Source organism: Prionailurus viverrinus, chromosome E3, assembly GCF_022837055.1.
Source record: "Prionailurus viverrinus isolate Anna chromosome E3, UM_Priviv_1.0, whole genome shotgun sequence".
NCBI classification, from domain to species: domain Eukaryota; kingdom Metazoa; phylum Chordata; class Mammalia; order Carnivora; family Felidae; genus Prionailurus; species Prionailurus viverrinus.
The window spans coordinates 5,850,709-5,878,668 of record NC_062576.1 but is presented as its reverse complement, the minus strand read 5'-3'; the positions used below and the strand labels follow the sequence as shown (position 1 = coordinate 5,878,668).

Sequence of the window (27,960 nt, the reverse complement as noted above, 5' to 3'; positions counted from 1 at the left end):
TACGGGAGAGAAGGGGCAAGGTCAGGATAGAGAAGTCACAGGAAACGAAGGTTAAAACGAGAAGACGCGGGAAGGAGGATTAGCAGTCGGTCTCCTGCCATAAGGGAAGACAGCTCCGCAAAGGACTGAAAGGGCTGGAGGGGGAAGGGGCCAATATGGGTCCCCAGAAGGTCCACTGTGTCAGATCCTGAGCTCAGGAAAACTGGTACTGGACCCTGTCATGGCACAGGAGCTCTGTAAGGCCCATAGAGTGCGCAATGCCTCTCAATGTGGAAACTGAGGCCAGATAGGAGAAATGGCTCCAAAATGTCAGACAGAAGAGAGCACAAGTCTCCCTACAGCCAGACTACTGTTTCAGCTGCCTAGCAGCCACGCATCCTCCTGCTAACAGGACCCTAATTTTCCTCTCTGGAACCCCCAGCCGTACCTCGTGTCTCACCGAGGCTCCTGCTGCGGCTGCCATCGCACAGCTCCCACAGACTGGGCTGGGGGGAGGAGGGGAGCTTAAACAATAAACGTTTCTTTCTCATAGTTCTGGGAGCTGCAAGTCCACGACCAAGGCAGCAGCAGATCTCGCGTCTGGTGACAACCTGCTTCCCGGCCTGCAGTGCCACCCTCTCACGGTGTCCTCACAAGGGGAAGGGGCCTGAACTCTTCTGTGTCTCTTCTTCTAAGGGCGCTATCTTCTTCAGGGGGGCTCCCTGCTCCTGACCCAATGACACCCCCGAAGGCCTCATCCCCAAGTACCATCCCACCGGGGATGAGGGCTTTAAGGTCTGAATTCTACGGGGACCAAAGCATATGGTTCATAATAACCCCCATCTCCAGACTAAGCAAGGGTGAAGGTTACACGCCAGACCACACAACCATCCAGCATGAATCAAAGGCTTTTCGGCCTTTAGAGCTGGCGGCCGTGGGGCTTCCCCAGCCATCACCGGCAGGAAGAAAGCTGGTCTGCATCCTCCGAAAGGAGCAGGAATCAGAAGGGAGGGAAACTAGGTCCAAGGGATGTGGTTTCAGCCTGTGTGTCCCGCTGTGCTTGGCCTTTCATCAGTCACGGCTCCTTTTTTGTTTTTGTTTTGTTTTTCACCTCTGTCCTAACGGCAAGGATACCTCCCGGCTGCTGAGCGGCCCAGAGGAGGGCCCCGCGCACCGCCTCCACCGGCGCCCGGCGCCCGGCCGGCGCTCAGCCGGCGCTCACATCGGAGTCGCTACTAGGTTGGCTACACCTGCAGCCGGCTTTTCTGTCACCGGCCACAGCAGAGTCTGAACAAAGCAGTGGCCTGTTACCGCTACCACACCAGGGACTCACAAAATCGCATGTTTGGCGGAGTTCTCCTGAGCAGGTCTGCGTGCTCAAGGGGACGTTTCACCTAGACACCGGTCTCCACGCCCCAGGCCCCGGCGGGCACGCGGCTCTCCGGCCGCCTCGGGTCACCACGGTGCCGCCCCCCCCCCCCCCCCCGCCCCAGGGCCCCTCCTGACCGCCCCCTCCTCGCCTGACGTCCTGAGAACGCGCGGCTGGCGGGCAGGTCCTGGGGAAGGCGGGCCGGAGTCTGAGGTACCACCGGCCGGGTCCTAAAGAGCGACGGGCCGGGTCCTGGGGGGCTGCAGGCAGGTCCTCAGGGGCGGCGGGCCGGAGCCTGAGGTACGACGGGCTGGGTCCTAAAGAGCGAGGGACCGGGTCCTGGGGAGCGCCGGGGGTCTCGGGGAGCGGCGGTGGGGGGGGGGGGGTCCTGGGGCGACCGAGGTCTGCGGGTCTGCGCGGTTCGCTCCCAGCAGCGCGCAGACACCTCGTCGCACCCGACAGCCGCCTCACCCACTCCACCGCGACCCCGGAAGTGGGTGGGCGCGCGACCCCCAGGCGGGCCTGTGATGCGGTGCGCCGCAGCCAATCGCGTGCGCCCGGCCTTGCGTCACGGCGAGGCCGGCCAATGGGCGCGGGCCTGACTGCCGCTTCCTGCCCGCCCGCTCTCCCGGCAGCCGGGGGAGGGCCGGCCCGCTAGCCCGGCAGCGGAGGAGCGATCGCCGCCACCCCGCCCGCCGGGCGCCAGCCCAGGTGAGTGCGGCGGCGGGTCGGGCCGGTGGGATGGGCACCCCGGCCTCTCCGGACAGGTTGAGGCGGCGGAGGGCAGCGGCGCCTCCTCCCCCGCGGCTGCGTTTGCCCCTGACACCGAAGGGTGGGAGAGGCTGTGCAGGTGCGCCTTCCTGCACACCGTGCCGGGCGCCGTCGCCGTCCCCCGGAACACCCGCTGACGCTTCCACCCCAGTCTCTGCGCTGGAGTGATTCCTGGAGCCTGCGGGTTTAGGGGGTCGAGCTGCAAAGAGACCGTCTGTCCCTCCTGTAGGCAGCGGTAGGAGCAAATCAGCTTGTCGTGGGATTAGCAAGGGCAGATGGTGAGGGCCGGGCGCTCCGACTGTGCTACTGGTGGCTGGACAGGGGGCCCACCTGTCGCCTAAGTGCATACAGCCGAATGAAACCAAGGCTGACCTGCCCGCGATCATCGCGGGGAGGGCGGGGGGGTGGTGGTGGTAGCGGAATGGGGTGGGGTTCATCCCGAAACTGCAGGCTCAGGGCATCTCCTGGCCAGTGCGACCGGTGGACCCTGCTTCAGGAAGGACTCAACTACCGTGCATGTCCTGCTATTTTCTCCCGCGTCTTTGGACCCTGTTGTCGCTTTCCAACAGCCCCTGCAAATGGCTGGCAGTAAGCAACCTCAGTAGCCAGACTCCCTGTGTTTGTACAGAGGGTGGGAGTGACAGGATGTAATAGAATAACCAACAGGAAACCTTTCAGGAAGGAGTCCTAAGGCAGAGTCGGGGACATAGATGCTTCAAGAGCTCTCTTGGTCCCTTGTGTCCCTCCCTCTACCATACCCTCGCCCTACTGCCCCCACCCCCACCTTCCCTTGGGGACCTTTTGGCCTCCGAAGGGATCTATTAATAAACCTGTTCAGAAAGGCAGGTGGCTCTGAGGGTGGTGAGCAGGTCTTCTTAGTGGAATGACTGAAGGTCCAATTGGAATTCATTGTGCAAAAGTTCTTGGTGAATCTGAAGTTGCTTTCTTGGATAGTGTTCTCTCTACCCCTACAAAACAAAGGAGTCCCAGGATCCCAGAATCAAGAGACTTAATGCTCAAACCTGCTTTTCCTTTCAAGAGTCCTCTGACCCAGTGACCCAGTGACCCAGTGTCCCTGGATTGGTTATGTGGTTACCTCACAGCCAGGAAGTGGTATATGAGGAGTTGGGGTAGCATCCTGGCAAGAGCAGAAAGGGGGTGAGGCTGGCCAAGGATATTCACCGCTGTCATCTTTGGCTGGGAAATGATGGTGCCTGGGTGTCCACTCTGAAGGGAGTCTGCAAACATAACCCCCATTCCTGTCCTTTCTCTGCAGCAGAGTCTTTTGTTAGCTGCCCGGAAGGTTCAATTATGTCTGTGTGGAAATTACTGCTTAGTCATTTCTCTGAAGGGAAGTGTATCAAATACAAGTCAAAGTCACTATTCATTGAGCTCAACCCACAGGTAGCCTGACTTCACTGGTTTCTTATAATGTGGACTGTCAGCTGAGAGATAGCTTTGAAGAGTGGCTATATATTAAACTGACATCATAAGAACCAAATTCCCTTCACCTCCAAAATTCTTACTTTTCCCCCCAACAATTTATGATGAGGATATTCAGACACACAGCCAAGTTCAACGCGTTATACAGTAGGCACCCCTCCACCCACCATCTTTTCTACTCCTGGTCTTTAGTTTTATCGCCAGCCTTGCCACCTATTATGACCTTACTTTAAACCTTAAGTAATCGATGGCATTCGGCTTACCTGAGGCAGTATTTCCATCCTAGCCTAGGAAGATGGCAATCTAGTGGATGTAGGTGGCCGTGATAATCCGTAAACTTTGGTTGAACAGCCACTATGTGCAGATCGCTGTTAAGTGCTAAGCAAATGAAGAGACTAAAGGCTCAGGTTGAAGAGAAAGGGCTTTGATTTTGTCTGTTTTCTATGAGATAGGAGATAAGTCGGAGTTTGTGGTCGCAAATGCCAAGTAGGAAAACAATGCCAATAATGCCCATTGAGTTCTGGCTGAGTACTGAGCATGATCTATCACAGGCTCTACACCTGTATGATTTCACGTAAATCTCACAACAACTTTGTAAGTAGGTCGGTGTTCCCTTCCGCCTTTTACAAGATTAAGAAACTGAGGCATGGAGAGGTTAGTCGGCTCTGGGTGGTGCCAGAAAGCGATGGAGCCAGGACCCAGATTACAACAGTCGGGGTCCAGGGTGTGGCTCTGGGCACTTTTAGTCACAGCGTAGATGCCAGAGGCGGGTGGTGGACCCTCAGGCTGGGCCAGGCAGGGGTCAAGAGGGGGTGCCTTGCAGCTCTTCCACCTGGACACAGATACCAGTTTTCAAATGGCTCCAGAAGGCTGGTGTCATGACTGCCCATACGTTTGGCTGAGCCTTTGGGCCAGGGCAGAAAGGTCGGGATTCTGGGATGTTTCATAAAGCTTGGCTCCCGTTCCCTCTTTTTTATTTTTGTATTTTTTTAATATTTATTTATTTTTGAGAGAGAGCTGGGGAGGGGCAGAGAAAGAAAGAGGGAGACCCAGAATCCGAAGCAGGCTCCAGGCTCCAAGCTGTCAGCACACAACCCGACACGGGGCTTGAACTCTCAAACCGCAGGATCATGATCTGAGCCCAAGTAGGATGCTTAACCGACTGAGCCACCCGGGCGTCCCTCTTGTTCCTTCTGCTTCCCTTCTTCCTCATCCCTTGGTTTCTTCCTTCTCAGCCCGCACTTTCTTCTTGGTGTTCGTAAGACACGCTTTGTTCCAAAAGAGCCTATTTGCCTGTAGCAGATGCTCTTGTTCTCAGACGCTTTGCATCTGTGTCATCGAGTTGTGCTGTGTGAAGCGCCCACAGCCTCTGGTGTGCTGGCAGGAGCAGAACAGCCGGCCTAGCAGCCTCCCGTGAGGGTGGGATGCTGTCTCCTAGCAGCTCTTGCCTCCTTCCTGGCCTTGGGGTGGTGTCAGGCCGAGCTTCCCGCTGCCACTCCCCAGGCCTGCTGTCATCCCAGACCTCGTGGCCCTGCCCTGGTCGGAGGCTTTCCCTACCGGAAGCCAGGCTCCGGGAGTCAGGCCCCAGGGAGCACCAGCACGGTCTGCCCTGGAGGCGTGGGGGTGGCCACAGAGCTTACCAGTCACCTTGCCCACCGCCTACGGAGCAGAAAGAGGACAGAAAAAGGCGGCAGGAGTGGAGGATGGCGGATGGAGAGGGCTCGGCCAGGAGAGGGTGGTCACACAGGGGGTCGTAGACAGGACCCTCACATCCCCATCACACAGCCGTAGGCCTCCTGCAGGACTGTGGCTGTGGGGATGCTTTCACCACCCCCACGTAGGATTGTCACTGTGGGACCCACATAAACGAGGGGACCTGCCCACCGTGGGGCAGAGGCTTCCTGGGGAGGCAGCCATGGGTGTAAGACTGAACTAAATCTGTAACTTTTCACTTATTCTTTATTATTATTATTATTATTATTATTATTATCAAATGTTTATTTATTTTTGAGAGAAAGAGAGCACAAGCGGGGAGGGGCAGAGAGAGAGGGAGACACAGACTCCTAAGCAGGCTCCAGGCTCTGAGCTGTCAGCACAGAGCCCGATGCGGGGCTCGAACCCACGAGCCATGAGATTATGACCTGAGCCGAAGTCCGACGCTTAACCGACTGGGCAACCCAGGCGCCCCTTCACTTATTCTTTTAGAGACAAGAAAGGTGTGGAGGAAATATGATCAAATGATAATACTCGTTAAATTTGGGGAAATAGATAACTTGAATGTTACATTTTTTTTTCCTCTGTATATTTTTTGTATGTTTGAAAATAATCCTCATAATTAGAGGGAAAGAAAGAACAAAGAACAAATACGGGCCCTAGGGGCACCTGGGTGGCTCAGTTGGTTAAAGCTTCAGGCTCTTGATTTCAGCTCAGGTCATGCTCTCACAGTTCGTGAGTTCGAGCCCTGTGTTGGGCTCTGTGCTGACAGCACGGAGCCTCCTCAAGATTCTCTCTCTCCCTCTTTCTCTCTCTAAGTAAATAAACATTAAAAAAAAAAAAAAAAAAGAAGAAGAAGAAGGGCCCTAGACTGGAAGCCAGGACTGGCTGCCCACACTGACCTTGGCCTCCTGCCACCAGTTCTCCCTCGGTTACCCGCTGCCATGCCCAACTCGGCGCTGTGGGCGGTGGATCTCTTCGGGAAGGTGCACACACTCTCCACGGCTGGGCAGTACTGGGAGCCCTGCAAGGACAGCCAGCTGGAGTTCAAGCGCGTCAGCGCGGCCACGCAGTGCTGCTGGGGCATCGCCTGTGACAATCAGGTCTACGTGTACGTGTGCGCCAGCGACGTCCCCATCCGCCGCCGGGAGGAGGCCTATGAGAACCAGGTGGAGTCGCATGGGTTTGGGCGGCTCAGTTGGTTGGTCTGCCGGGAAGGAGATCGCCCTGCCCCACGCTCGTGGCCAAGCCCCACATTCGTTTCCTTCATTCTGCTTAACATCAGAGTTGTCCGGTGTCCAGGGCCTTTGGGGCCAGGCCCCCTGTTGTGTCCTTATCAAGGCAGGCTGGCCAGGTCTGCACAAGGTGGGCTCCGGGTAGTTTCCTGGAGCCTGGGACAGGGCCATGACCCCTACCGGCTGCCCCTCGGGGCCCTGTGTCCCACGGCAGGTTGTTTGCCCTTTGGGGAGCTGCTGACGTGCTGGCGCTTGGTGATGAGCCGTGGGAGGCTCTGATCCCTGAGTTCCAGGCAGACCCCCTGCTCACTTCCCATCCTGGAGATCTCTGCAGGGGGGCCCTACTGGCAGGGTCCTGCTCGTCACGGAGAGGTCCCCGCCACCCCGGGCCGGCAGCAGGCCTAAGGCCTTGTGTCTGCTTCCCGGCCCTCAGCGCTGGAACCCCGTGGGCGGCTTCTGTGAGAAGCTCCTGCCCAGCGACCGCTGGCAGTGGAGTGACGTGAGTGGGCTCCAGCACCGGCCGCTGGACGGGGTGGCGCTGCCCTCGCCGCACTGGGTGTGGGAGTCGGACTGGTACGTGGACGAGAATTTTGGAGGGGAACCCACCGAGAAAGGGGTAGGTGAATTCCATTCCTGCCGCCGCTTCCCTGTGGGGAAGGACCCCGTGCCCCCCGGCGCTGTCCCCGGTGCCCCAGCGTCCACCCTCAGCTGGTGCCCTGCATGTTCCTGCTCGGGATACGAGGGGCTGGGCCCTCGGGGCCCTACCACTGTCCCCCTCCCTCTCTTCTACCCCGCTCCCCCCAACCCCATCCCCAGCTGTTTCCTTCCTTCCCCAGGAGCCTGACAGAGCCACCCCCTGCTTGATATTTCAGGGGTGGACGTACGCCATCGACTTCCCCGCCACCTACACGAGAGACAAGAAGTGGAATTCTTGTGTGCGGCGGCGCAGGTGGATCCGGTACAGGAGATACGAGTCCCGGGACGCCTGGGCCAAGGTCGATGCCTGAGTGTGGCCGGGGTGGGGGGCGGGGTTGGACAGCAGTCCCACGGTTGGGAGGGTCCCGTGGGACCCTCATCCCCGCCCACCCCTCCTCTGGGCAGGGCGTACCATGCCACCCTGGGACCTGGCCTTTGACTCACCTCCTGTCCCAAGAGCACTGTGGTGCTGAGTGCGCTCTTGGCTGGGAGTTGGCCACAGAGGAAGCCGGACTAGACTGTGGCCCGGGACAGCACAGAACTTGACCTGACCCTGGTCTCCAGGCTCTCCTGCCCCAGACTGAGGCACAATCTGTGCCCTTCTTCCTCCCCCAACCCCCACAGGAGCCACTCTGGCTCTTGGGTTGTTCCCGTGACCCCAGAAATCTCCCAGTTCAGGGATGTGAGGCCTGGATTGGGGTCCTATGTGGCCTTGAATGAGAGGAGGGCCTTGGGCCCCCGCCAGATCTTTCTGGAGGGATCCTGCTTTGAGGTGGGGCCGCTAGTCCAGCCTGCCATCCCCTTGCCTTGGGAGCAGCCGCCCAGAGAACAGGGTAACGGCTCACACCCAGGGCCAGGTTCTGTGATCGGCCCCCTTCTAGGTGGGGGTACAGGGTCACGGCAGTCAGGTCACTGCAAAGCACAGAGCCGAGACCTTGCCTGTACGTCTGCCTTCCACACTGGAGCAGCAGTGGGCCCTTGGGGGTAGCAGCCCCAGGCCTAGTGGCCGACAGAGGGAGGCCTGGGCAGAGGGGACCCAGGGCCGGGAGCTCGCTGTCCTGATGCTGGCTTGCTGGCTTCTCTGTGGAGTCAGGCAGTTGTGGGCGGGCTGAGCTGGAGAACAGAGGGCAGCGTGCTGGGGGAAGATAGCGGGGAGTGTTGCAGGGGGGCAGAGCACTTGGGTGTCCACCAGGAGGGGAACACTGCCATCTCCTGGCCCGGGTGCCCACGGGTCGTGACCGCCTTTGCCACATGCCTGCTCGTTTCAGATCCCTTCGAAGGATGACCCCGAGCAACTGCCCGACCCCTTCAATGACCTCTCTGTGGGGGGGTGGGAAATCACAGACGAGCCTGTGGGCCGCCTGTCCGTATGGGCCGTGTCTCTGCAGGGAAAGGTAAGGCCCGTGTCCCCCTGTGTCCTAGGATGGGAGGTAGCTGGGGGAGGCCAGCCACCGGAAGGAGCAGGCAGGAGACAAACTGGCCTTCCGGGCCAAAGGTGGAAGCTAGGGGTGGGGGCTGTCCCTGAGCCCTTCTCCGCTCCTCGCCGCCTGTCCCTACAGCTGGGACCGCCCTGAGCAGGCGAGGAGCCATGTTAGTAGGGTCCCCACAGTAACCCCTCCTGTGAATCCTGCGGTTCTGTGGACCCACTTGGTCCTCCTCCTCCTCCTCAAAGCTTCTGACCTCCCACCCCATGCCTGGCCCTGGCCTATCCCTTCTCTGCGCCCCGAGCATGGATCAGTGCCCACCCTGAGCTCAGATGTCCTCAATGTTGTCTCCTCAGATTCTGAGTTCCCTGCCAACTCCCTTCGGGTGGTTCCCGCACAGCAGTCTCCAATAGTATCGTGAATGGGGGTCAGGTGGTTATGTGGAGAGGTGAATGGACAGGTGGATAAATGGGTGTGTGGAGAGTAGATGGCTGTATGGATGGCTGAGTGGGTAGGTGGATGGATGATGGGTAGGTGGGTGCGTGGGTGGGTGGATAGATGGGTGAGTAGGTAGACGGGTAGGTGGGGAGGTCAGAGGCTGGGTGCCTGGATATTTAGAGAGAAGAGGAGATTCTTCTCTCAGGAAGTTTATGAACCAAGGAGTAAGGCCAGCTCCCGCTGGCAGTAGTGACATAGGTGGTCCTTCATGCAGGTGACTCAGCACTTTAGCTGTGGTTTTAGAGCAGACTTTGTCCAGTCCGTACGTACCCTTTACCACAAGTTCACCACGATTTTCTGGTTGGCCTTGGAATAATCACAGTAGGTTTTTATCAGGCTTACTTACCTCTGGACTCTTGTTTGGCCTGGGCATAGCTCAACCCACAGTTGTTTGTTTTCTGAGCCGTGCTGAAAGGTGGTAGGGAGCTGGCTGGGACAGAGCCCCCGTTGAGGGTCCATGAGCACCTGGATGCAGAGAGAGGGGAGAACAGGGGCGTGAGAGCAGCGCTTGTGGTCGCTCCGTGCTGGCTGTCAGCCACAGCCCTGCTGCACTCCTGAGGGCCATAAAGGTCTGACTAGGACCCTGGGCTCCAGGAGAAGCTAGAGAGACTGAGGGGCCCCCAAACCAGCAGGTAGCAGAATGGAGGCTGCCCAGGGGTGGGCTGTGAGGGAGAGGTGTAAGGGTTGGGAGGCCGTGGTCCCCAGTGTGGAGACAGCCTGGGAGGGGTCCCACCCTCCTGGACCACTTGGCAACGTGAAGCCCCTTCCAGATGAGGTGAGCCAAACGGTTTGGACAATATGAACAGGTGGCTCAGTCTTAAATATTTTGTTACACTTGTTGTCTCCAAGTTAAAGGAAAAAAGAAGTGGATATTTTACACATTCCTATGAAAGGGATTTAGGGGTTTTCCCGGTTCACCACCAGGGACCCCCCCCCCACCTCCCCTAGATTCAGTGTACTGAGAGTGCATCGCCACTAGGGGGCATAGGACCCCTGGGGCTGGATGGGGCGAGGTCTCCCTGGGACCGTAGGTGAATGGGAAAGGGGTTCTTGAAAGCAGATGTTCCAAAGCCAGGATGGCTGAAACCCTGGGTGGCATTTTTTTTAGCAGCGGTTGGGGGCCATCTAATCTGGCATGAGGATTGCGATGGCAGTGGGGCCAGAGAGAGCGAGTCTGGACAGTCAGGGCCCCCTGGCTCCCAGAGACTCCACGCCTGGCCTGTGCACATACTCGTGCAAGCATAGTCAGGCTTGGGCTGTAAGCCTGACCCGGAGCCCTGGCCGGGCCCCGCCTGACCCTGCCGTGGGTTTCTCCGCCACCCAGGTGTGGTACAGAGAGGATGTCAGCCACCCCAACCCTGAAGGCTCATCGTGGTCCCTCATGGACACCCCAGGGGAGGCGGTACAGATCAGCTGTGGGCCCCACGACCTCCTGTGGGTCACGCTCTGGGAGGGGCAGGCCTTGGTCCGGGAAGGAATCAACAGGAACAATCCCAAAGGTGGGCAGCCCTACGCCCCATACAGGGAGAGGCAGGGGGACGCCCACTCTTCTCCCCAGCGCTCTTGCTGACGAGGGCCGCCTGCTCTTTCTTCTGGGGCCGGGTAGGAAGTTCCTGGTCCATAGTGGAGCCTCCCACATCTGAAAATGGGATCATGCACGTCTCCGTGGGAGTCAGCGTGGTCTGGGCCATCACCAAGGACCGGAAAGTAAGACAGGGTTGCTGGGGGCTGGGGCCAAGGGCTCTGTTTAATTTCTTTATTTTCTTTCTTCCTTTACTTTTAAAGGCATCACTGGCCCATACGGGAATCGAATCGAGGGCTCACCTAATGTTGAGGGCTGTGTGGTTACTCTTGCTAGTGTGGTCTAAACCCTTTAGAACAAATCCCAGCCAAGCAGCGTGCATTTTCTGGGGTTGAAGGACGTGGTGAGCTCCACGATGTACCCATGCCCCCGTACTGGCTGCAGAACAACTGTCTTTATCATTCAGTACGCTGTAACGTTTCCCATAGTCCAGTGCCAATTTTCTGGAACCTTCTGCCATTTGAATCCTTTTGATCCCATCCAGTGCTCGTTTTTACGTCATCAGAGACAAGTCCAGTGAAATGAGATTTCAGCTTGCTTCCGTGGTGTTTCCGACCCCACCTCCCAGGCATCGGTAGCATTGTCCAAGGGGGCAGAACCCCCACATGTCTGAGTCTGTGTCCACGCAGAAGGTCCCTGAGCCTCAGGCCATCCCCCAGCCTGAGAAAGTACAGATCACCCAAAGCATCCACTTCCCAGAGACCGCAACTTACTAAGCCCCTCTGAGAACGATGAATTCAGTGAGCAGGAAATCTTATTTATATCCGCAGTTTGCTCAGTCTTCAGACAAATATTTGTGCAGACTTTCTTTGGGTCAAGGAGACATTTTAGTCATCCTAGAATTTTTCATAAAAGCGATTTTAGGGTTTCTCATTTAACCGGTCACCTCCCCCCATCCCACCTCAGGAATTGTGTGGTTCATTACATAGGGGCAAACTTGACCAGACAAAATGGTATTTTCCAAGGGTCAGGCATGAGGATTATACCGCGGTCCATGGGGGTGAGATGTCTCTAGTCAGGCTCACGGGTCAGTGTCTGCATTCGAGATGTGGTGCGTGCCACCCCCCACCAGACACCGCCCAGGAGAAGTCCCACCCCCCAGCTCTGTGCACAGTGAAACAGTGGGCCCCTGCTGCTCCTGCCTGGTGCCAAGAGGTGCTGAGCTGGTAGAGAGAAGGTTCTTGAAAGATTCAGGCAGCCTTGTCTCCCGGAGGGGCAATGCCCTCTGCCAGAGAACAGACAGGAAGCCGCTAGGACAGGTGTGGCCGGGGGCAGGTGACCCTCAGCCCTGTGGGACAGTGCCACGCTCAGAAGGAGGTGCAGCGGAGGTATGGGGAAGAGGGACACAGATGACATCTCTCTCAGTGATGTGCTGTGTTCATTTGTGGCCATGAGCCAGAGACCAGAGGACCAAATTACTCATTGGTCCTTCCAGAACCCTTAAAAATTAATCTCGTTCAGCGGCCCTCCAAGGGGGTGTGTTTGGTTCTGACCTTCCCAGGTGTGGTTCCGAAGAGGCATCAACTCGCACAACCCCTGCGGCACCAGCTGGATCGAGATGGTCGGAGAAATGACGATGGTGAACGTGGGGCTGAATGACCAGGTGTGCGTGTGACGCTGAGCTGTGGGTCCCAACGGCCAGGGTCAGCAGTTCGTACACAGCAAGGGTCTGTCTCAGAGCAGGGGCTCCTGATGCTTCCTGCCGCCCCTTCCAGCCAGGCCTGCTCGTGATGCCTGCACGGGTGGGGGGAGGGGTGCCAGCACCTCCTGAGGCTTCCCGCCTGCAGGGGCACCCGGGGGGGCTAGCTCTGCCCAGGGTCCCAGAGCCCCTGCTCATCCCAGGTCCCTCCGCAGAGCAGTCGTGGGGAGCACATCCTGGAGACTTGAGGGGTTTTGCCGAGAAGTATTTGGGCAAAATCCACTCAGTAAGTGAAGAGTGAAAGTGATCTTCCCAAGTTGATGGGTGCGGCATCTCCTAAACGTCCCCGCAGAGTGTGTTTCCTGGTAGAGAAGGAGGCTTGGCTGCTTTTCAGACTCCCTGTGTCCCAACGCACCGCCCTAGAAGCTCTTCCCAGGGCAGGGGTGCTGGCCTCCCCTGGGCCCCCTCGCTCTCCTCCCCCCCACCCCAGTCAGCTGGGCACACAGCGGCCAGGGGCCAGACGGGCTCCGGCTAGTGCACGTGGGGGCTGAGGACGGAGGCCAGCCTGGAGACACCGCAGCCCTCCCAGCAAGGCCACTGGGACCACCCTGGGCGGATGCAGCCCCGTAGACACTCCCGTAGGCACCCCTGCAGGCCAGGGCCCCAAACGGGCTGCTCCCCGGGCCCCCCAGCCGCTCGGCACGCCCTCCTTCGTGCCTGCCGGTGGAGAGCAGGAGGATGCCTGCCCAGCTTCCTTTCTCGTTGAAAAGGAGGTCAGAGTCAAGGAGGTTGTTTTGCATCTTTAATTTTTTTTCAGTTTATTTATTTTGAGAGCGACAGCCCGAGCGGGGGAGGGGCAGAGAGAGAGAATTCCAAGCAGGTTCCACACTGTCCACACGGAGCCTGACGCGGGGCTCAAATTCACGAAACCATGAGATCGTGACGTGAGCGGAAGTCAGGAGTCAGACACTTGACCCACTGAGTCACCCGGGCGCTCCTATTTTGCATCTTTAAAAAGACCCAGACCCTTCTCTGGGCGCACTTGGGGAACAGCTGTCCTCCCACGAGGGGCTACTCAGAAGCCGGGGGCCTGGGTGGACGCTGTGTGCCGGCACAGCACCCAGTGGCATCAGCACCTCACCTGGACTCTGTTGCCCCAAAGCCCAGGGTCTGCCTGAGGTTGGGGAGCCAGGACAGGGTCCCTGCTTCTCCTGAGCTTGGTGCCGTGCCCTCCCCAGTCCTCTCTGGCCTCTGCTCCCTGTGTCTGACTTGTGCACACACCCCACATCCACCCCATCGTCCTCCAGGCCCTAACACTCATGTGCACATGCGCACCCGACCGCGCATAAAGCCGGGGGCTCCTGCCTGCATTTGCAGACATGTCCTCCAGCCTTAGGGTGCTGTCCCCTACTCCTTGCCCTCCCCTCACACCCCAGAAAGGGTCTGTGCTGGCCTCCCACCCAGCAGTCCCTCTCTCTGCCAGGTGTGGGGCATTGGCTGTGAGGACCGGGCCATATACTTCCGTCAGGGTGTCACCCAGAGCGAGCTCAGTGGGAAAACATGGAAGGCCATCGTCGCCAGCCGAGAGTGTGACCGGTCACACTCTGGTAGCTCATCAAGTCTCCTCAGGTGATCCCAAGGGCAGCAGGGCATGGAGAGGTCGGGTCGGGAAGGGCCGTCGGTGGCCTCTCAGTGGGGTGCTGGGCCTTGTCCCAGGCAGGGAAGAACCAGGTTCGGCCCACAAGAGCCATGGCCTGTGAGGTCTCTCCCTTCCTGCTCCCAGTGCCCCTGCTCAGCCCGAGGGTGGCGCATGGGAGCAGGCTTGCGGGAGGTGGCAGGTGGGTGAGGTTATCCATGTTGGAGCCAGGGGTCGGCCCTGAACAGGGCTGATCCACTGGTTCGAAAGTCTCAAGGTCTCGGACAGAAAAGACTTCTTCGTGGGGTGCAGGCAAAGACCCCTCCGTCAGAGGACCACAGGGAAGAAGACTGGGGCTCTCTCCAGTCTACAGCAGGGCTCTCAAACTTGGGCGGGCACCAGAAATGCCTGGAGGCCTTGTTCCCACCCAGATGGCCAGGCCCCAGCCCCTGGGCTTCTGTTTCAGTAGATTTTGCGTTAGACACAAGGTCCCAGGCTTGCCGCTGCTACAGTTTTGAGGGCCACGGGGGTAGAGAGGAGATGAGTCCCAGCTCTGGCCTCTGGCGTTCAGTGCCGGCAGATGACTTAGCAGCTCAGCTGGAGACGCCTTGGCTCCGTAACACGATTGCCCGCAGTGCTTACCTGCCTGGTCCTATGGCACGGGAACCCTTGGTACAGTGCTCCACAGCTGGCCACATTCCTGTCTGCAGCGTGGGCCCTGCCCAGACCCTGGTCCACACCCCTTTGCTCCCCTAGCATGGCTGTCCTCACCCTGCTGAGAGGGCCGGGAGACCGGCCGGGCTGCGCCTTCCTCAATTACCTGAGGGTTTAGGCTCTCAGCTGGTAGCTCTTAAATATTGGAATCAGCTGAGAAGCTTTCAAAACTACAGACGCCCAACCTAGGGTCTGGCAATGGCTTCTTTAATGTGACCAGAAACCACAGAACCCAAAGGAAAAAAAAAAAATTGATCAACCAGAATTTCATCAAAATGAAAACCCTTTGTGCATCAAAGGATACTACCAGGAAAGGGAAGAGACCATCCACAGAGTGGGAGGAAATATTTGCAAATCATACATTTGACAAGAACCTAGCATCTAGAATATATAAAGAACTCTTAGAACTAACAACAAGACAACTCAGTTTTAAAAGGGCAAGGGACTCGAATAGGTGTTTCTCCAAAGCACACAGAAAAAGATGCCCGGCGTCATTTGTCACCAGGGAAATGCAAATCAGAACCCAAAGTGAGATGCCCCTTCCCACCCACCAGGAGGGCTACAGTCAAAAATGAAAGGGGTAACAGGTGTTGACAAGATGTGGAGAGAATGGTGTGGCTGCTTGGAAAATAGTCTGGCAGTTGCTCAAGAAGTTAAAGCTAGAATTCCCGTGTGGCCCAGCACTCGCCCTCCTCGACATACACCCAGAAGAACTGGAAACGGTTCAAACAAAAATTCGGATGTGAATGTTTATAGAAGCGTTATTCGCGACAGCAGAAAGGTGAAAACAACTCCAAAGTCCATCCACGCATGAAGGAATGAGATGTGGCCTATCCCTACAGCAGGATATTTTTCAGCAGTAAAAGGGATGTGGTACTGATTGGTGCCGCGACGCGGGTGAGCGGTGACATCATGGTGCTAAGCGGGAGAGGCCAGTCGCAAAAGATCGCGTGTTGTATGATACCGTTTCTACCTAAACCTGGAGGTTTGGGCAGGGAAAGAGGAGTATGGAGTGTGGCTCCTTAATGGGTACGGGCCTTCCGTGTGGGGGTGACGACAGAGTTCTGGCACTAGGTAGTCGTGGTCGCACGACATTGCACGTGGATTGCATGCCGCATCATTTGAGACGGTCAGTATTCCGTCACAGGTCCTTTGCCACAGTGAGAAAATAATAGGACTGCCAATGATTTGATCGACCTGGGATGTGACCTGGCTGCTCCAGTTCCGTGGGAGGTAGCTGTTCGTGTGTGGCGCGTGGCCGCATGGCTGTGGCTCGCCCGGGGTCACGGCGGACGAGCCAGGCCTGCCCACGGCAGCGCGTGTTCCTCCCTCGAAGGGGTCACGGGTCTGCCCTTTTTGTTCCCAGTGCCGGCTGCTTCTTCGGCGACGAGGTGAGGGGCAGTGGTGAGTCCTGTGCACCGAGCGACACGGACGCCTCCTCAGAAGCCGAGAGACCAGGTCCAGACCGGCCTGGCCCTGCAGAGTCTGGAGACAGTCCCGGGAAGCCCAGGGACAGCTTGGCCCCGGGCTCAGGCACCGGCAGGACCACAGAGCCCGGCGAGGAGGAGGTCGCTGGCCCTGCCATTCAGACCCCGGGGCTTGAGCCTTGCCCTGGCCCGGCCTCCACCCTGGCCGAACTGCCCTGGACCAATATTGACCTGAAGGAGCCCAGGAGAGCACCCGGCCGCTCGGCTGCTGGCTTTCCAGAGACCACTGGCCTCTCCTCGCTGGGGCTCCTCCCGCTGGGCTTGGAGGAGCCCTACGGGGCCGATGACCACCCCCTCTGGGCCTGGGTGTCAGGAGGAGACTGCGCCGTGGAGGCCCACACCGTGCTCAAGTGGTTCACCGTCCAGTCGGGTGAGCACAGGTGTCCGGGGGCCAAGCGCCCCAGAGGGTGCTCCGTGCTGGGGGAGCCGACCCGATGTCCTGCCTGGACGCCCCCTCTGGTTCAGCCGGCCTGTCAGCAGCTTTCGGAGACCAGCGGGGCAGGGCGCCCCTTCCCCTCTCCCTGCCCTGGCAGTGGTGGCCTTTTACAGGCGGGGCTCGGTCCCACAACCCTGGGATCATGACCTGAGCCGAAATCAAGGGTGGGACGCCCAAGCGACCGAGCCCCCCACACGCCCTTGTGGGGCATTTTACAGAGCTCATAGCTCTCCAGCCAGAAAAGGCTGGTTAAAAACAAAAACAGAAGCCCTGGCTCTGAGGCTCCGCTGGCCTGCAGGCCTGTCCCCCTCAATGCAGACGCTGTCCCTGTCCATCACGCCGGCCCAGACCGCCGCCTGGCGGAAGCAGATCTTCCAGCAGCTCACGGAAAGGACCAAGCGGGAGCTGGAGAACTTCTGGCACTACGAGCAGGCGGTGGAGCAGGTGAGCAGGTGGGCAGTCGACAAGCTTTGTGACACTGGGTCAAGCACAGCACCTTCCCGAGCCTCAGCTTCCCCATCTAGAGCGTGGGGTAACAGTGCCCGCTGCCACCGCCACCCCTCCCCCCCCCCCCCCTCCCCGCGCCACGGGCTGTTTGAGTACGAGGAGGTTGTGCATAGACGACCCTGGCTTGTGGGCTCGGCACCTGTCGGGTGTACGAGAGCACCATCTCCGTCACTGCGGGAGGTCGGGGAGCTGGGTTCACGCGGGGCCCGCTTGTGACTCTGTCCCGTGCGCTGGGGGCCCGTGCCGCAGTCGGTGTGGGTGAAGACGGGGGCCCTGCAGTGGTGGTGTGACTGGAAGCCTCACAAGTGGGTGGACGTCCGCGTGGCCCTGGAGCAATTCACGGGGCTCGACGGGGCTCGGGACAGCATCCTTTTCATCTACTATGTGGTCCACGAGGAGAAGAAGGTGCGTGGGGGGTCCCGTGAGAAGGGCACACCGGGGACCGGGACCCAGGCCCCCCAGGTGCTCGGCGGGGGGGGGGGGGGGGGTGCGTGTCCAGCCCGTGGTGACAGCAGCCCTGGCAGTGGGGGGCAGGTGTGGAGGCCCCCCCTGCTGCAGCCTCACTGAGCCGCCGGCAGCCCCTGGCATTTCAGAGGAGAAATCAGCCTCAGAGGTGGAGCCGCTCAGCCCTCCGAGGACTGGGGTTTGAACCCAGTCAGCCAGGGCTGAGGGTGGTCCTGTGGACACGGAGAATGTAACTAATGTGGTTGCTCGTGAACTAGGCCTCCGTGCAGAACTTGCTTGGTCCTAGAGCCCACCGCTAAAACCCCACAGGCCCCGGGGGCCTCTGGGACCGGCTCTGTGGAATCAGGGGTGACCCGTGACCCAGACCACCCCGGTCCGTCCGCTGCGGCAGGGGCTCCGCCCGAAGGTCCGCTGTGCCCCCAGCCCCATGGGGCCACCGTGCCCTGGTGACAGCCCCGCCCTCCACCCTCTGTGAACAGTACATCCATGTGTTCCTCAATGAGGTGACCGTGCTGGTCCCCGTGCTCAACGAGACCAAGCACTCCTTCGCCCTTTACACCCCCGAGAGGACCCGGCAGAGGTGGCCTGTGCGTCTGGCCGCCGCCACCGAGCAGGACATGAACGACTGGGTGAGTGGTTACACGGACGATGGTCCGGGCTCAGTGGGCAGCGGTCTCGGGGAAGCCTGGCCTCGGCCTGCCGGCCGCCCCCCTCCCGACAGTGACCCACCGTCTCCCCACACCAGCTTGCCCTGCTTAACCTGTCCTGCTGTGAGAGCCGGAGGGTCCACGGCCGCCCCTCCCCACAGGCCATCTGGTCCATCACCTGCAAGGGGGACATCTTCGTGAGCGAGCCCAGCCCGAACCTGGAGGCCCCGGAGCACGTGCTGCCCTGCGACCAGATGTGAGTCAGTCAGCCGCACCCTGGCCTCGCCTCCCACCGCCCACCGCCCACCGGGGCGGAAACCGCAGTCTGGCTCCCAGGTCTCGAGTCTTCCTGGGCCTGGTCGAGGACCCCGAGGGGGACTGGAAACTTGGCAGGGCTCAGGCAGGTGTTGGGGGCCGGGAGCGAGGTGACTCTGTAGGTGGCATTCAAAACCAGGAGACGGAACCAGGTCGTCCACGGGGGGGCGGTGGTGGCACCGTTCTGGGGCACCCGGAATTTGAGGTGGGGAAGCAGGGGGTACCTAGCTCCCCGCACTGACCTAGGGCCCCCTCTAGGTGGCCCCGAGCCCAATGTAGGTGAGGCCAGGAGGCCCCGCTCGAGAGGGGAGAGTGGACGAGTCTGTCCACCTTTGGTCCTCCGTTCTTGGAGGCCGTGTGTGTTGCACCCGGAGGAACAAGTCACACTGCCTCCAGTGACAGTAGCAGGACCTGGACCCACAGGAGGGTGACCCAGGTAGCAGCCTGTACTTTGCCCACCCGGGAGGCTGCACTGTCACCTCAGTGTGCTGGCCCATGTCGTGGCTCATCCTGATGAGATGACCCTGCTTTCTGCCATGAGATGTCCGTCCCAGGCCCCCAGGGGGCATGTCACGTGAGGGCTGCTGGCTTGGTCCCCGCCCTGCTGACTCTGGGGCTGAGTTAGCTCTGATCACTACCGAATGGAAACCAGGCAGGTGCCATCGTCCCTCAGGAAGTCCACCACTTGGGGATTGAAGATGAATAAAAACGGGATATTCGAGGCAGGCGACTGAGCAAACAGCTGCAGGGGGAGGAGGCTGCCAAGGCCACCGGGACACGCTTCTCCCTGCCCTCTCCCCTCGCTCCCAGGTTCTGGCGTCAGATGGGAGGTCACCTACGGGTGGTGGAAGCCAACGGCCAGGGTGTGGTGTGGGGTATCGGCTACGACCACACGGCCTGGGTCTACACGGGCGGCGGCAGCTGCTTCCAAGGTGAGGGTGGCCAGCTCCCCGGGCCTTCCCGGCCCGTCCCCTCCCCGCCCATCTGGCTTCCCCACCCCACACCGGAGCCACTGTCCCGGTGTTGACTCTCCGCTGGCAGCTGGCTGACGGGTGACCTTCACCACGGCCACCAGCTTCCACAAAGGATGGTCCCGTGGCCAACCCATGAGGTGTGAGAGCTGAAGACCAGACCTTGCCTCGGTCCCGCACCCACAGTTGAGCCGGGGTCCTTGAAGGTTCTAGAAAGGCAGCTACCTTCACCCCTCATTTCACAGACGAGGCCTCAGGGTACACTGGGGGCAGCCCTGGGGCCTGGGTCTCAGAATTCTAGCCCCTGAATGGGTGGGTCGTGCCTTAGGGCATGAGAGCTTGCTGAACTCCTATTGCCCGCCCCCACCCCAGTTCTGGGAAGCAGGGGCCTTGTGTCTGGTTCTGGGAGATGAGGCGGGAAGCAAACCCTCAGGTGGAAAATTCCATGCCACAGCCCGCATGCCCTGCAGTGAGGGGTGGCCAGTCCCGTAGAAGCAGCTGTGGTCCACTGAGACCACAGGAGTTTCACATTCCCAGGCCTAACAGCACCCTGATTTGTGAGGCAGAAATTAACGTTTGTCCCCATTTTTACACATGAGGAAATTGGGGTTCACAGTGAGTCTCAGTATTAGTAAAGAAGGAGCTGGTGGGGCCCCCCACCTGCCTGGTGCCTGGTTAAGTGGGAAGACAGGAAGAGAAGGGGGGGACGAAGACCAGAGCTAGAAGGTGGCATGGGCGGGAGGTTGAGTGTGCCTCATGTTGTTCTCCTGGAACAACAGCCCAGAATAATCATGGGGAGAGAAACCCAGGCCAGCCCCTGGGACATCCGCTCCGCAGCCCGGTGAGCCCCTCTCTGCTGGCCCTCCCCGTCCTTCCTCTGCCCCTTTCAGTGCTTCTGACGGAAGCCTGAGTCCCCATCCGTCAGCCTCCTCTCCCCCCAGGCCTGGCCAGCAGCGCCAGCAACATCTACACACAGTCAGACGTGAAATGCGTCTACATCTACGAGAACCAGCGCTGGAACCCCGTCACCGGCTACTCCAGCAGGTAAGCCTCAGCCACGGTCTCGGCGGGAACGTAAAGACGGTGATGGCCCCACCGATCGATACCCGAGGGCGACTCAGCTCAACATCTGCCCTCCGCTCAGCCTCGGACAGGTAGATCGTGCGTGACCTCACGGTGTTGTACAAGCAGCTCGAGGGGTTTCCTTGTGTGTAAATACTTGGGAGTTTCTCCGTCCACCCCAGCAAACCGGGGCGTGAGCTTTTTCTAAGGCAGTTGATACCCGTGGCCCAAATACGTCCTGGAAACCTCCGCATGGGCTGTGGGTAGCGTCCCCCCTTCCTCCTCGGTCCTTAGGAAGCGGGACGGGGCGGCACCATGCGCACCGAGGGCCACGGCTCCCGCCCCCTGAGCCTCACGGCCAGCTGCCTGACACCACCGTGTGCCCTTGTCACTCTGTCTGGGTCGGCTCAGCTGCCGTCACCAAGCACGACACGCTGGGCAGTTTAAACAGTGGACGTTGACTCTCCCCCAGTTCTGGAGGCTGGCGGGGGCGGTCTGGAATCGAGGTGCAGGCAGGGCCACTTAATCCCGGGGGCCTCAAGGGAAGATCTGCTCCCGGCCTCCCAGCCTGGAGCCACGGGCATCCCTTGGTTTGTGGTAATGTCCCTGCTGTGTTCACATCGCCTTCCCAATTCGGGAAGTTTGAACTCAGTAAGGACACTGTCATGTTGGTTTAGGGCCCACCCTAGTGACCTCATGCCAACTTGATCACCTCTCGCTCACAGGTACTGGGGCTGTGACATCTCTTGGGGGAAGACGTGGGCTCCCAGACCACAGTGCACCGCAGCCCTCGGGCAGACCCTGCCCTGGGGCAGCCCTGTTTTTGCCCCTCACCCCTTCCGACACAGATGTCCCAGGAGCTCCCGTCTTGTCTGCCACCAGCTGGTGCTGGCCGCTCTCTCCTCTTCATGTGACCCCACCACACCTGTTGTCCACACAGGGGTCTGCCCACCGACCGGTACATGTGGAGCGACGCCTCGGGGCTGCAGGAACGCACCAAGGCCAGCACGAAGCCCCCGTCCCTGCAGTGGAGCTGGGTGAGCTCCGGGCCGGGGCCGGGGCCGGGGCCGGGGCCGGGGCCGGGGGCCGCCTGTGCTGACCCGCCTCTCCCCGCAGGTTTCTGACTGGGCTGTGGACTTCAGCGTTCCTGGGGGCACCGACCAGGAGGGCTGGCAGTATGCCAGTGACTTCCCTGCGTAAGCGTCTCTCTGCCACGCAGCACCCCTGCCCTGCTGTCCTGGGTCACTCCGGCCCCCCACAAGCCCCAGGGCGTGGCCGAGGAGCAGACCCCTGGATGCCCCCCTCAGCTGCTAGCAGGGTTTGGGGCCGGTCACTTGGTTCAGCAGATAGACTCAGGGAGGGCCGTCCTGGCTCCCTAAGCCCCCAGCTCATCTGTTCCGGGAGGGCCAGCCAGGGACCCGGTGATGGGTGGGGGCGGCAGGAGGAAGGTATCGGGTGAAGGGGCAGCTTGAACAAAGGGTGGAGTGAGGCCAGTGCGGTCGTGAGAGGCAAAGGGAGATGTGGATGACAAGTCTGCAAAGTGGGGGCGTGGGGGGGGCCTGGTGGCCGGTGGGTACGTGGCACTGGTGGGCGGCAGGCCCTTTGCGGTGCACAAGTCACATCCAAGTGGAAGGCGGAGCGGTGGGAGCCCAAGCCAGGGCTTCTGAGCGGGACCAGGCTCGGGGCCGACCAGGCAGGCATCAGGGGCAGGCGAACCCGCAGGCATCCCCTCCAGCCACATCTGAGCCTCCTGGACTGACCCTCCTCTTGGCCTCAGCTCGTCTGTTCCCCAGAAGGGCTCTGGTGGGCCCAGTGGTGAGGAGGACTCAGAGCCCCCTGGTCCGGCAGCTGCCACATCCTGGCCCGTGGACCTTGACCCCAGGGAGACCTGAGCCCCGGAGACCCCAGCCGAGCTGGAGGCGTCTGACGGATCAGCCTCGTGTCCTGTGATACCTGCTGCCTGTTGAGCTCACGCCGTGGCTCACAGGCTCCGCCCTTTAACGGGCGGAAAAAGAACGTGTGTGTGTGTGTGTGTGTGTGTGTGTGTGTGTGTGTGCGGTATTGTCACTTTCTGGAAACTTGCACGATGTGGTCTTGATTTGGGCTTCTTCCTCTTGCAGCTCGTACCACGGGTACAAAACCATGAAGGATTTTGTGAGGAGAAGGTGCTGGGCTAGGTAAAGTGGTAACTGGGAGGCGTGGCCTCGTCCCCGCCTACAGGTCCCCCCCTCACCAGTCAGTCCCCTTGGAAGAAAAGCCGCCGCCAGGGAGAGAGAGGGTGGGAGGGAAACAGAATCAAAGTAAATGTCAGCCCAGGAAATGCCCTTGGGCTCCCAACTGCTCTCTGGTTTCTGAAGAGTTTGTTTTCAAGAACAAACAAGAGAAATGTCACTGGCAGATTCTGCTCCCAGCAGGACAGGCAGGTCGGGGATGGGAGGCCTGGCTGGGGGCAGGGCAGGGTGGGGCGGGGCCTCTCCAGGCCCCTCATTCCTGCCCAGCGGAAAGGGGTGCCCATGTGGGCCCTGGGGGTGGTCGCGGCCCTCCCCTCAGGGGCCCCAGAGGCCGGGTGGGCAGAAGGGGAGCTTCCTGCAGCATCAGACCCGGAGCTCTGACGTCTCCCACTGCAGAAAGTGCAAGCTGGTGACCAGTGGGCCTTGGCTGGAGGTGGGCCCTCTTGCCCTTGCGGATGTGTCCATCATCCCGGAGAGCCCAGGCGCCAACAGAAGTGGGCACAGCATCGCCCTCTGGGCCATCAGTGACAAGGGGGATGTGCTGTGTCGTCTGGGTGTGTCTGAGCTCAACCCCGCGGTGAGCACCTTGCCTCACCTGCCAGCCCTTGGGCCCTTCTGGGGGTTCTGGCGGATTCTTCGCAAAATAGAACTCTGGACCAAAGTCCGGCTGGGCTCAGGCCTCCAGGGGCCTGCCCGGGACAGTCCCGGGGACCGGCGGCCCCAGGATGTGGCCCTAGGGGTCACTAGGTTCCCTAGGCAGTGGGAGCTGAGGCTGAGGTTGGCCTGAGGAGCTGCCAGTTCACCTGGGACCTTGGGCAGGGGGAGGGGCAGAGGTTAGGCCCGGGCAGCCCTCAGTGTCCCCTCTGGCTCCCATCTCCAGGGCTCCTCCTGGCTGCACGTGGGCACTGACCAGCCTTTCACTTCTGTCTCCATCGGGGCCTGCCACCAGGTGTGGGCCGTGGCCAGGGATGGCTCCGCCTTCTACCGGGGCTCCGTGTCCCCTGCCCAGCCGGCCGGTGAGTGCTGTCCCCCTAGAATGATCCCCACCGGTTGTGCGTGGGGACGAGAGGCGGCCAGGGTTTGGTCGGGGTGAGGCCGCACGTGCTTGCGATTCTGGGGGAAGGAAGATGGGTCCCCTAACGTTCAGTTCAACTGAGTGCTGCCTGGGGACCAGGTGCGGGGGCCAACCCAGGACTGTCACCAGAGGCCATGCCCCCTCCTCCCAGGACAGATGGGGACTCTCGCCCAGGGGGTGGGACAGTCCCTCACAGCTGCCCTTCACCAGCCTCAGCCCCCTTCCCCGGCCATTGCTGGTTGTGGGCTCTTCACGCATCCTGCCCTTCAGGACAGCCCTGCATCCCCCTGCACAGGGAACTACTCAGGGGACCCTCTGGGAGCGCAGGCCAGGCTGGCTTGCTCTTGGCTGGCTGTCTAGACAGTGTCTGGCATGGAGGCAGCTGGCCCCGAGGCGGTCCTATAGAGAGGTGGCAGCCTGCACGTTGCTGCCATCCACACGAGGACAGGGGGCCTGTGTGGTGGTTGTGCGTGGTGGCCCCGGAACAGGCTGGCCACCACATGCCAGGCTGGGCTCCTTGGTGTCCCTACTCTGAGATGGGCCCCTTGGACCCCACGGTCTGGAAGCCGCCACAGGCTCCGAGGGCCCTGGGCGGAGTGGGATGCTGGGGGGCTCGCTCTATTGGCCCTCAGCTCACGCCAGGCCCGTCACACATGTGTGACCTGGCTGGCCTGGGGACGGAGGCCAGCCACACCTGCCTTGACCCTGTGAGCCGCAGGGGGTGGGGTCACACGGTCTATGAGCTCGTGGGCAGGATCGGAGTCTCCCGGCTACATCCTGAGTCCGACCTCACACCCGCTGCAGGTGACTGCTGGTACCACATCCCGTCCCCCCCAAGCAGAGACTGAAGCAGGTGTCCGTGGGGCAGACGTCAGTGTATGCCTTGGATGAAAACGGCAAGTTGTTTCTGATCCTCAGTGACCACCAGGGGAGATTAGGGGTTCCCTGAGCTACCGCAGTGGGATGAGACCCTCACCAGCCCCGGGTCCCTGACATAAGACCTCGCTAAGCCACCACGAGGGGCCATCAGCCTGAGATCAGCCTCCGAATGAGTCCGTCCTGCGAGCCATGCAGGCTGGTCAGGGCTGCCTGGGCCTTAGCAGAGGGCGTGGGGCCGAGGCCAGGCAATGCCGCGTGGCTGCTGGGAGCCTCTCCTAGAGGGTACCACTCGGGCCTGCCACGCGGGAGTCCCGCGGGCAGCTCGGGGCCGGCGGAGGTCACCTACCTGTGCCACCTCGGACAGGGATCTCGCCAGTTCCCTGTTCTGCTCTGCGGCTGTTGTCGCAAAGCAAGGTGAAGAGAGGGCAGAGTCAGGACTGGAACCAGGGCTTTGTGCCCAGGCCCTGTTCTCTGTATTTGTTTAAAGAATTCCTTGTCCTCAGTTTCTCATGCGTAGAGAGAGCGCGATGGTGCCAGCCCGGCACAGCGGGATGATCATGCGGCTCAGGTGGAGGGCAGCGTGGAGAGGGCAGAGCCGGCTCCAGCCTGAGCTGCTTTCTCTCTGGGGACGCAGGAGCCCCCGGAAGTGTGGTCCGGCCCCCTCCGCCTCCGGCCCCATTCCAACGTTCTGGGCCCTTCTCTCCCCAGGAAACCTGTGGTATCGCCAGGGGGTGACGCCCAGCTACCCGCAGGGCTCCAGCTGGGAGCATGTGTCCAACAACGTGCGCCAAGTGTCCGTGGGGCCCCTGGACCAGGTCTGGGTGCCTGGGGTGGGGGTGGCGAGGCCCAGGGCGGGTTTGGGGTGCTCCGGGTCCTTGCTCTGCTCTCCCTGTTGCCATCCCCACAGTCCCACTGGAGCTGGGGGCCGGGCTTCAACGGGTCTGCGTTCCAGGTCTGGGTTATCGCCAACAAGGTCCAGGGGAGCCATAGCCTGAGCCGGGGGACCGTGTGTCATCGCACAGGGGTACAGCCTCGAGAGCCCAAGGGGCAAGGCTGGGACTACGGCATTGGGGTGAGCAAGGCTGGCCTGGGGCTGCGTGGTCACACCGTGTGCGCTGGAACCTGGCGCCGGGGCTGGTGGGACACAGCCCCTCTGGGGTCCTCGATCTCCTGGGCTCTCCCCTCGGCCCCCGGCAGCACGGGTGACGAGGTTCTCTCCTTCCAGGGGGGCTGGGATCACATCTCCGTCCGGGCCAATGCCACCAGAGCCCTCAGGGGCAGGTCCCAGGAGAGAGCTGCCGAATGCAGTGGGGAGCGGGGCCTCCCCGGTGCACCCTCGGGGGTGGCCGGCGTCCCGCAGGAGGCCCCCGGCCTGGTCCGCTGCTGAGGTTGTCTCCTCTCACCTGGAAGGAGGCTTCATGCAGGTGTGAAGGATCAAGGGTGATAAGTCAGCCTTCCCGTCTGAGCCGTTCTTGGATGTGGATCCTTGAGGGAAGCTGGCCCGAGGTCACAGCCACCTCGGAGGCGCTGGCTGAACCAGCCCAGAAATGTGAAGCTTTATGGACGCTCCCTCGGTGTCCCTGTCTGCGAGGAGGGCCATGGAGTGGGGTGGGGGCCCCTTCATCCCTGCCTCTCCGGCCTGTCCCTCTCCCCGTCTGCCTCCTGTCTTTCCAGAAAGGGAACCTAGAGCCTGGAGCCTTCCAGGGAAGCTGAACCCATGAGGCCCTGGGTGTCCCCAGACAGCACAGGGGCACTGCCCCTCGCCCCAAGAAGATGGCTTATGGGTCTTGCGGCTACTTTGCCCCATTCTGTCATCTTTTCTCAAAGCCGGACTCACGGTTTAAGTTCAAAAGTTCAGCAAGAGTTGACAGCTTGCGAGTGAAGGCTGGGGAGGGGCATCTTTTTCCCGGGTGGGCACAGGCGCCTTGGCGTGCACGGGGGAAGCTGTCCACGTGCAGAGAACTGTGGGCATCTGCCCTCAGCCAGCCTTTCCCCCGCTGGCTTTGGGGGCGGCCCCCTTTGTGTCTGATCACACCGTGTAGGGGCCGCAGGGACATGGGGTGTGCAGGCCGCAGCCCCGAACCCGACACCCCAGGGCAAGAGTCTTCCCGGCCAGGCCAGTAGGAAAGCTCCTTGAATGAAAACCAGCTTTTCTGCTGCTTTTTATTCAATTATGACCCCACTGGCAAAGCCTCAAATTTGCCTCCTACAAGACACTTTGCCTGGAGGCCGTTAGAAGCCCAAGCTCACCTCTGCTGGTTTGGGAACAGAACCCACGCCAGCCTTCCCTGGGATTCCATCAGGAGGGGCCAGCTGTGCATCGGATCCCATTTGGCCACGCAGGGCGTTGTCACCCAAAGGCTGACTTGGAAGAGGTCTCGGCTGAGGTCCCCTCCCCCGCGGGGGCCCTGGAGGGAGCTGATGGTCTCTGCGTTGCGGTGAATTCTGCATGTGGGACCAGGAGGTGTGAGCGTGGGCTGGGGGACGTGGTCCTGTCTGTTTACACGTCACCATCTGGTTGCGGATGGGCCTGGTGGATTTCTTCTACAGCAGCAAGCAGCGATCTGCCGACCTGACCTGCCCTCCGCTGTCTGCAGCCGCTTTCACCTTGCCCTTGCCCCAGGGCGACCGCGTCCTGCTGAGTGCCCACTGTCTACCTGCTCGCCCCACCGAACCATCCTGATTCCTTGGATGCTCTTTATTCAATAAAAACTCACACCAGAGTGTAAACACATGCTATTTTTTTATTGCTACGTTGTGATCAAAATGCAGTCCCCTCTCCCCCATCCGGCCTGGGGCAAAAGTTAGCAGTCTCGGGGGGGGGGGGGGGGGGGGGGGGGGGGGGGGGTGAAATCTTTCTTTTGTTTTTTGTTTTAGGACACAGCATTGGTTTCATTAGTACTTTGAAGGGGACCATTAGGAGAAATCAAAGCAAATTTGGGTCATTTAAGGAACATTTTCACCACAATCACAGCGGGGGCACCGGCCACTCAGTTCCAGGCAGGGTTTCCCACACAGAGAAGTCACAGTTCTGATTTCTCAGCTCCAGTCTGCGGGGATCTCAGCCTCCAGAGCTCATGCAGGTCTGTTCTGCAGGCGGATGCGAGGCCTGGGTGCAGGCCAGCTGGCAGGGCTCGGGGCCAGTGGGTTGCTGGCTTTGGGCGCCCTCCCCGGGGCAGAAGGGTC

At 60.6% G+C, this 27,960-nt stretch overlaps 1 protein-coding gene across 1 annotated transcript; it reads left to right on the top strand.

The window, feature by feature from the left end:
* Window positions 1-1,983: 1,983 nt before the first annotated feature.
* Window positions 1,984-27,504, top strand: TECPR1 (tectonin beta-propeller repeat containing 1). The gene is given in 26 exon segments (XM_047839513.1): window positions 1,984-2,059; window positions 6,197-6,444; window positions 6,944-7,126; window positions 7,383-7,505; window positions 8,475-8,600; window positions 10,453-10,627; window positions 10,735-10,835; window positions 12,212-12,313; window positions 13,833-13,978; window positions 16,066-16,556; window positions 16,921-17,066; window positions 17,379-17,534; window positions 18,074-18,223; window positions 18,340-18,497; window positions 19,367-19,488; window positions 20,469-20,571; window positions 21,530-21,626; window positions 21,706-21,785; window positions 22,710-22,766; window positions 23,217-23,397; window positions 23,701-23,836; window positions 24,700-24,729; window positions 24,732-24,791; window positions 25,483-25,589; window positions 25,727-25,846; window positions 26,000-27,504. Coding segments are annotated over 25 exon segments (3,537 nt in total). The 5' UTR covers window positions 1,984-2,059; window positions 6,197-6,219; the 3' UTR covers window positions 26,162-27,504.
* The last annotated feature ends 456 nt before the right edge of the window (window positions 27,505-27,960 follow it).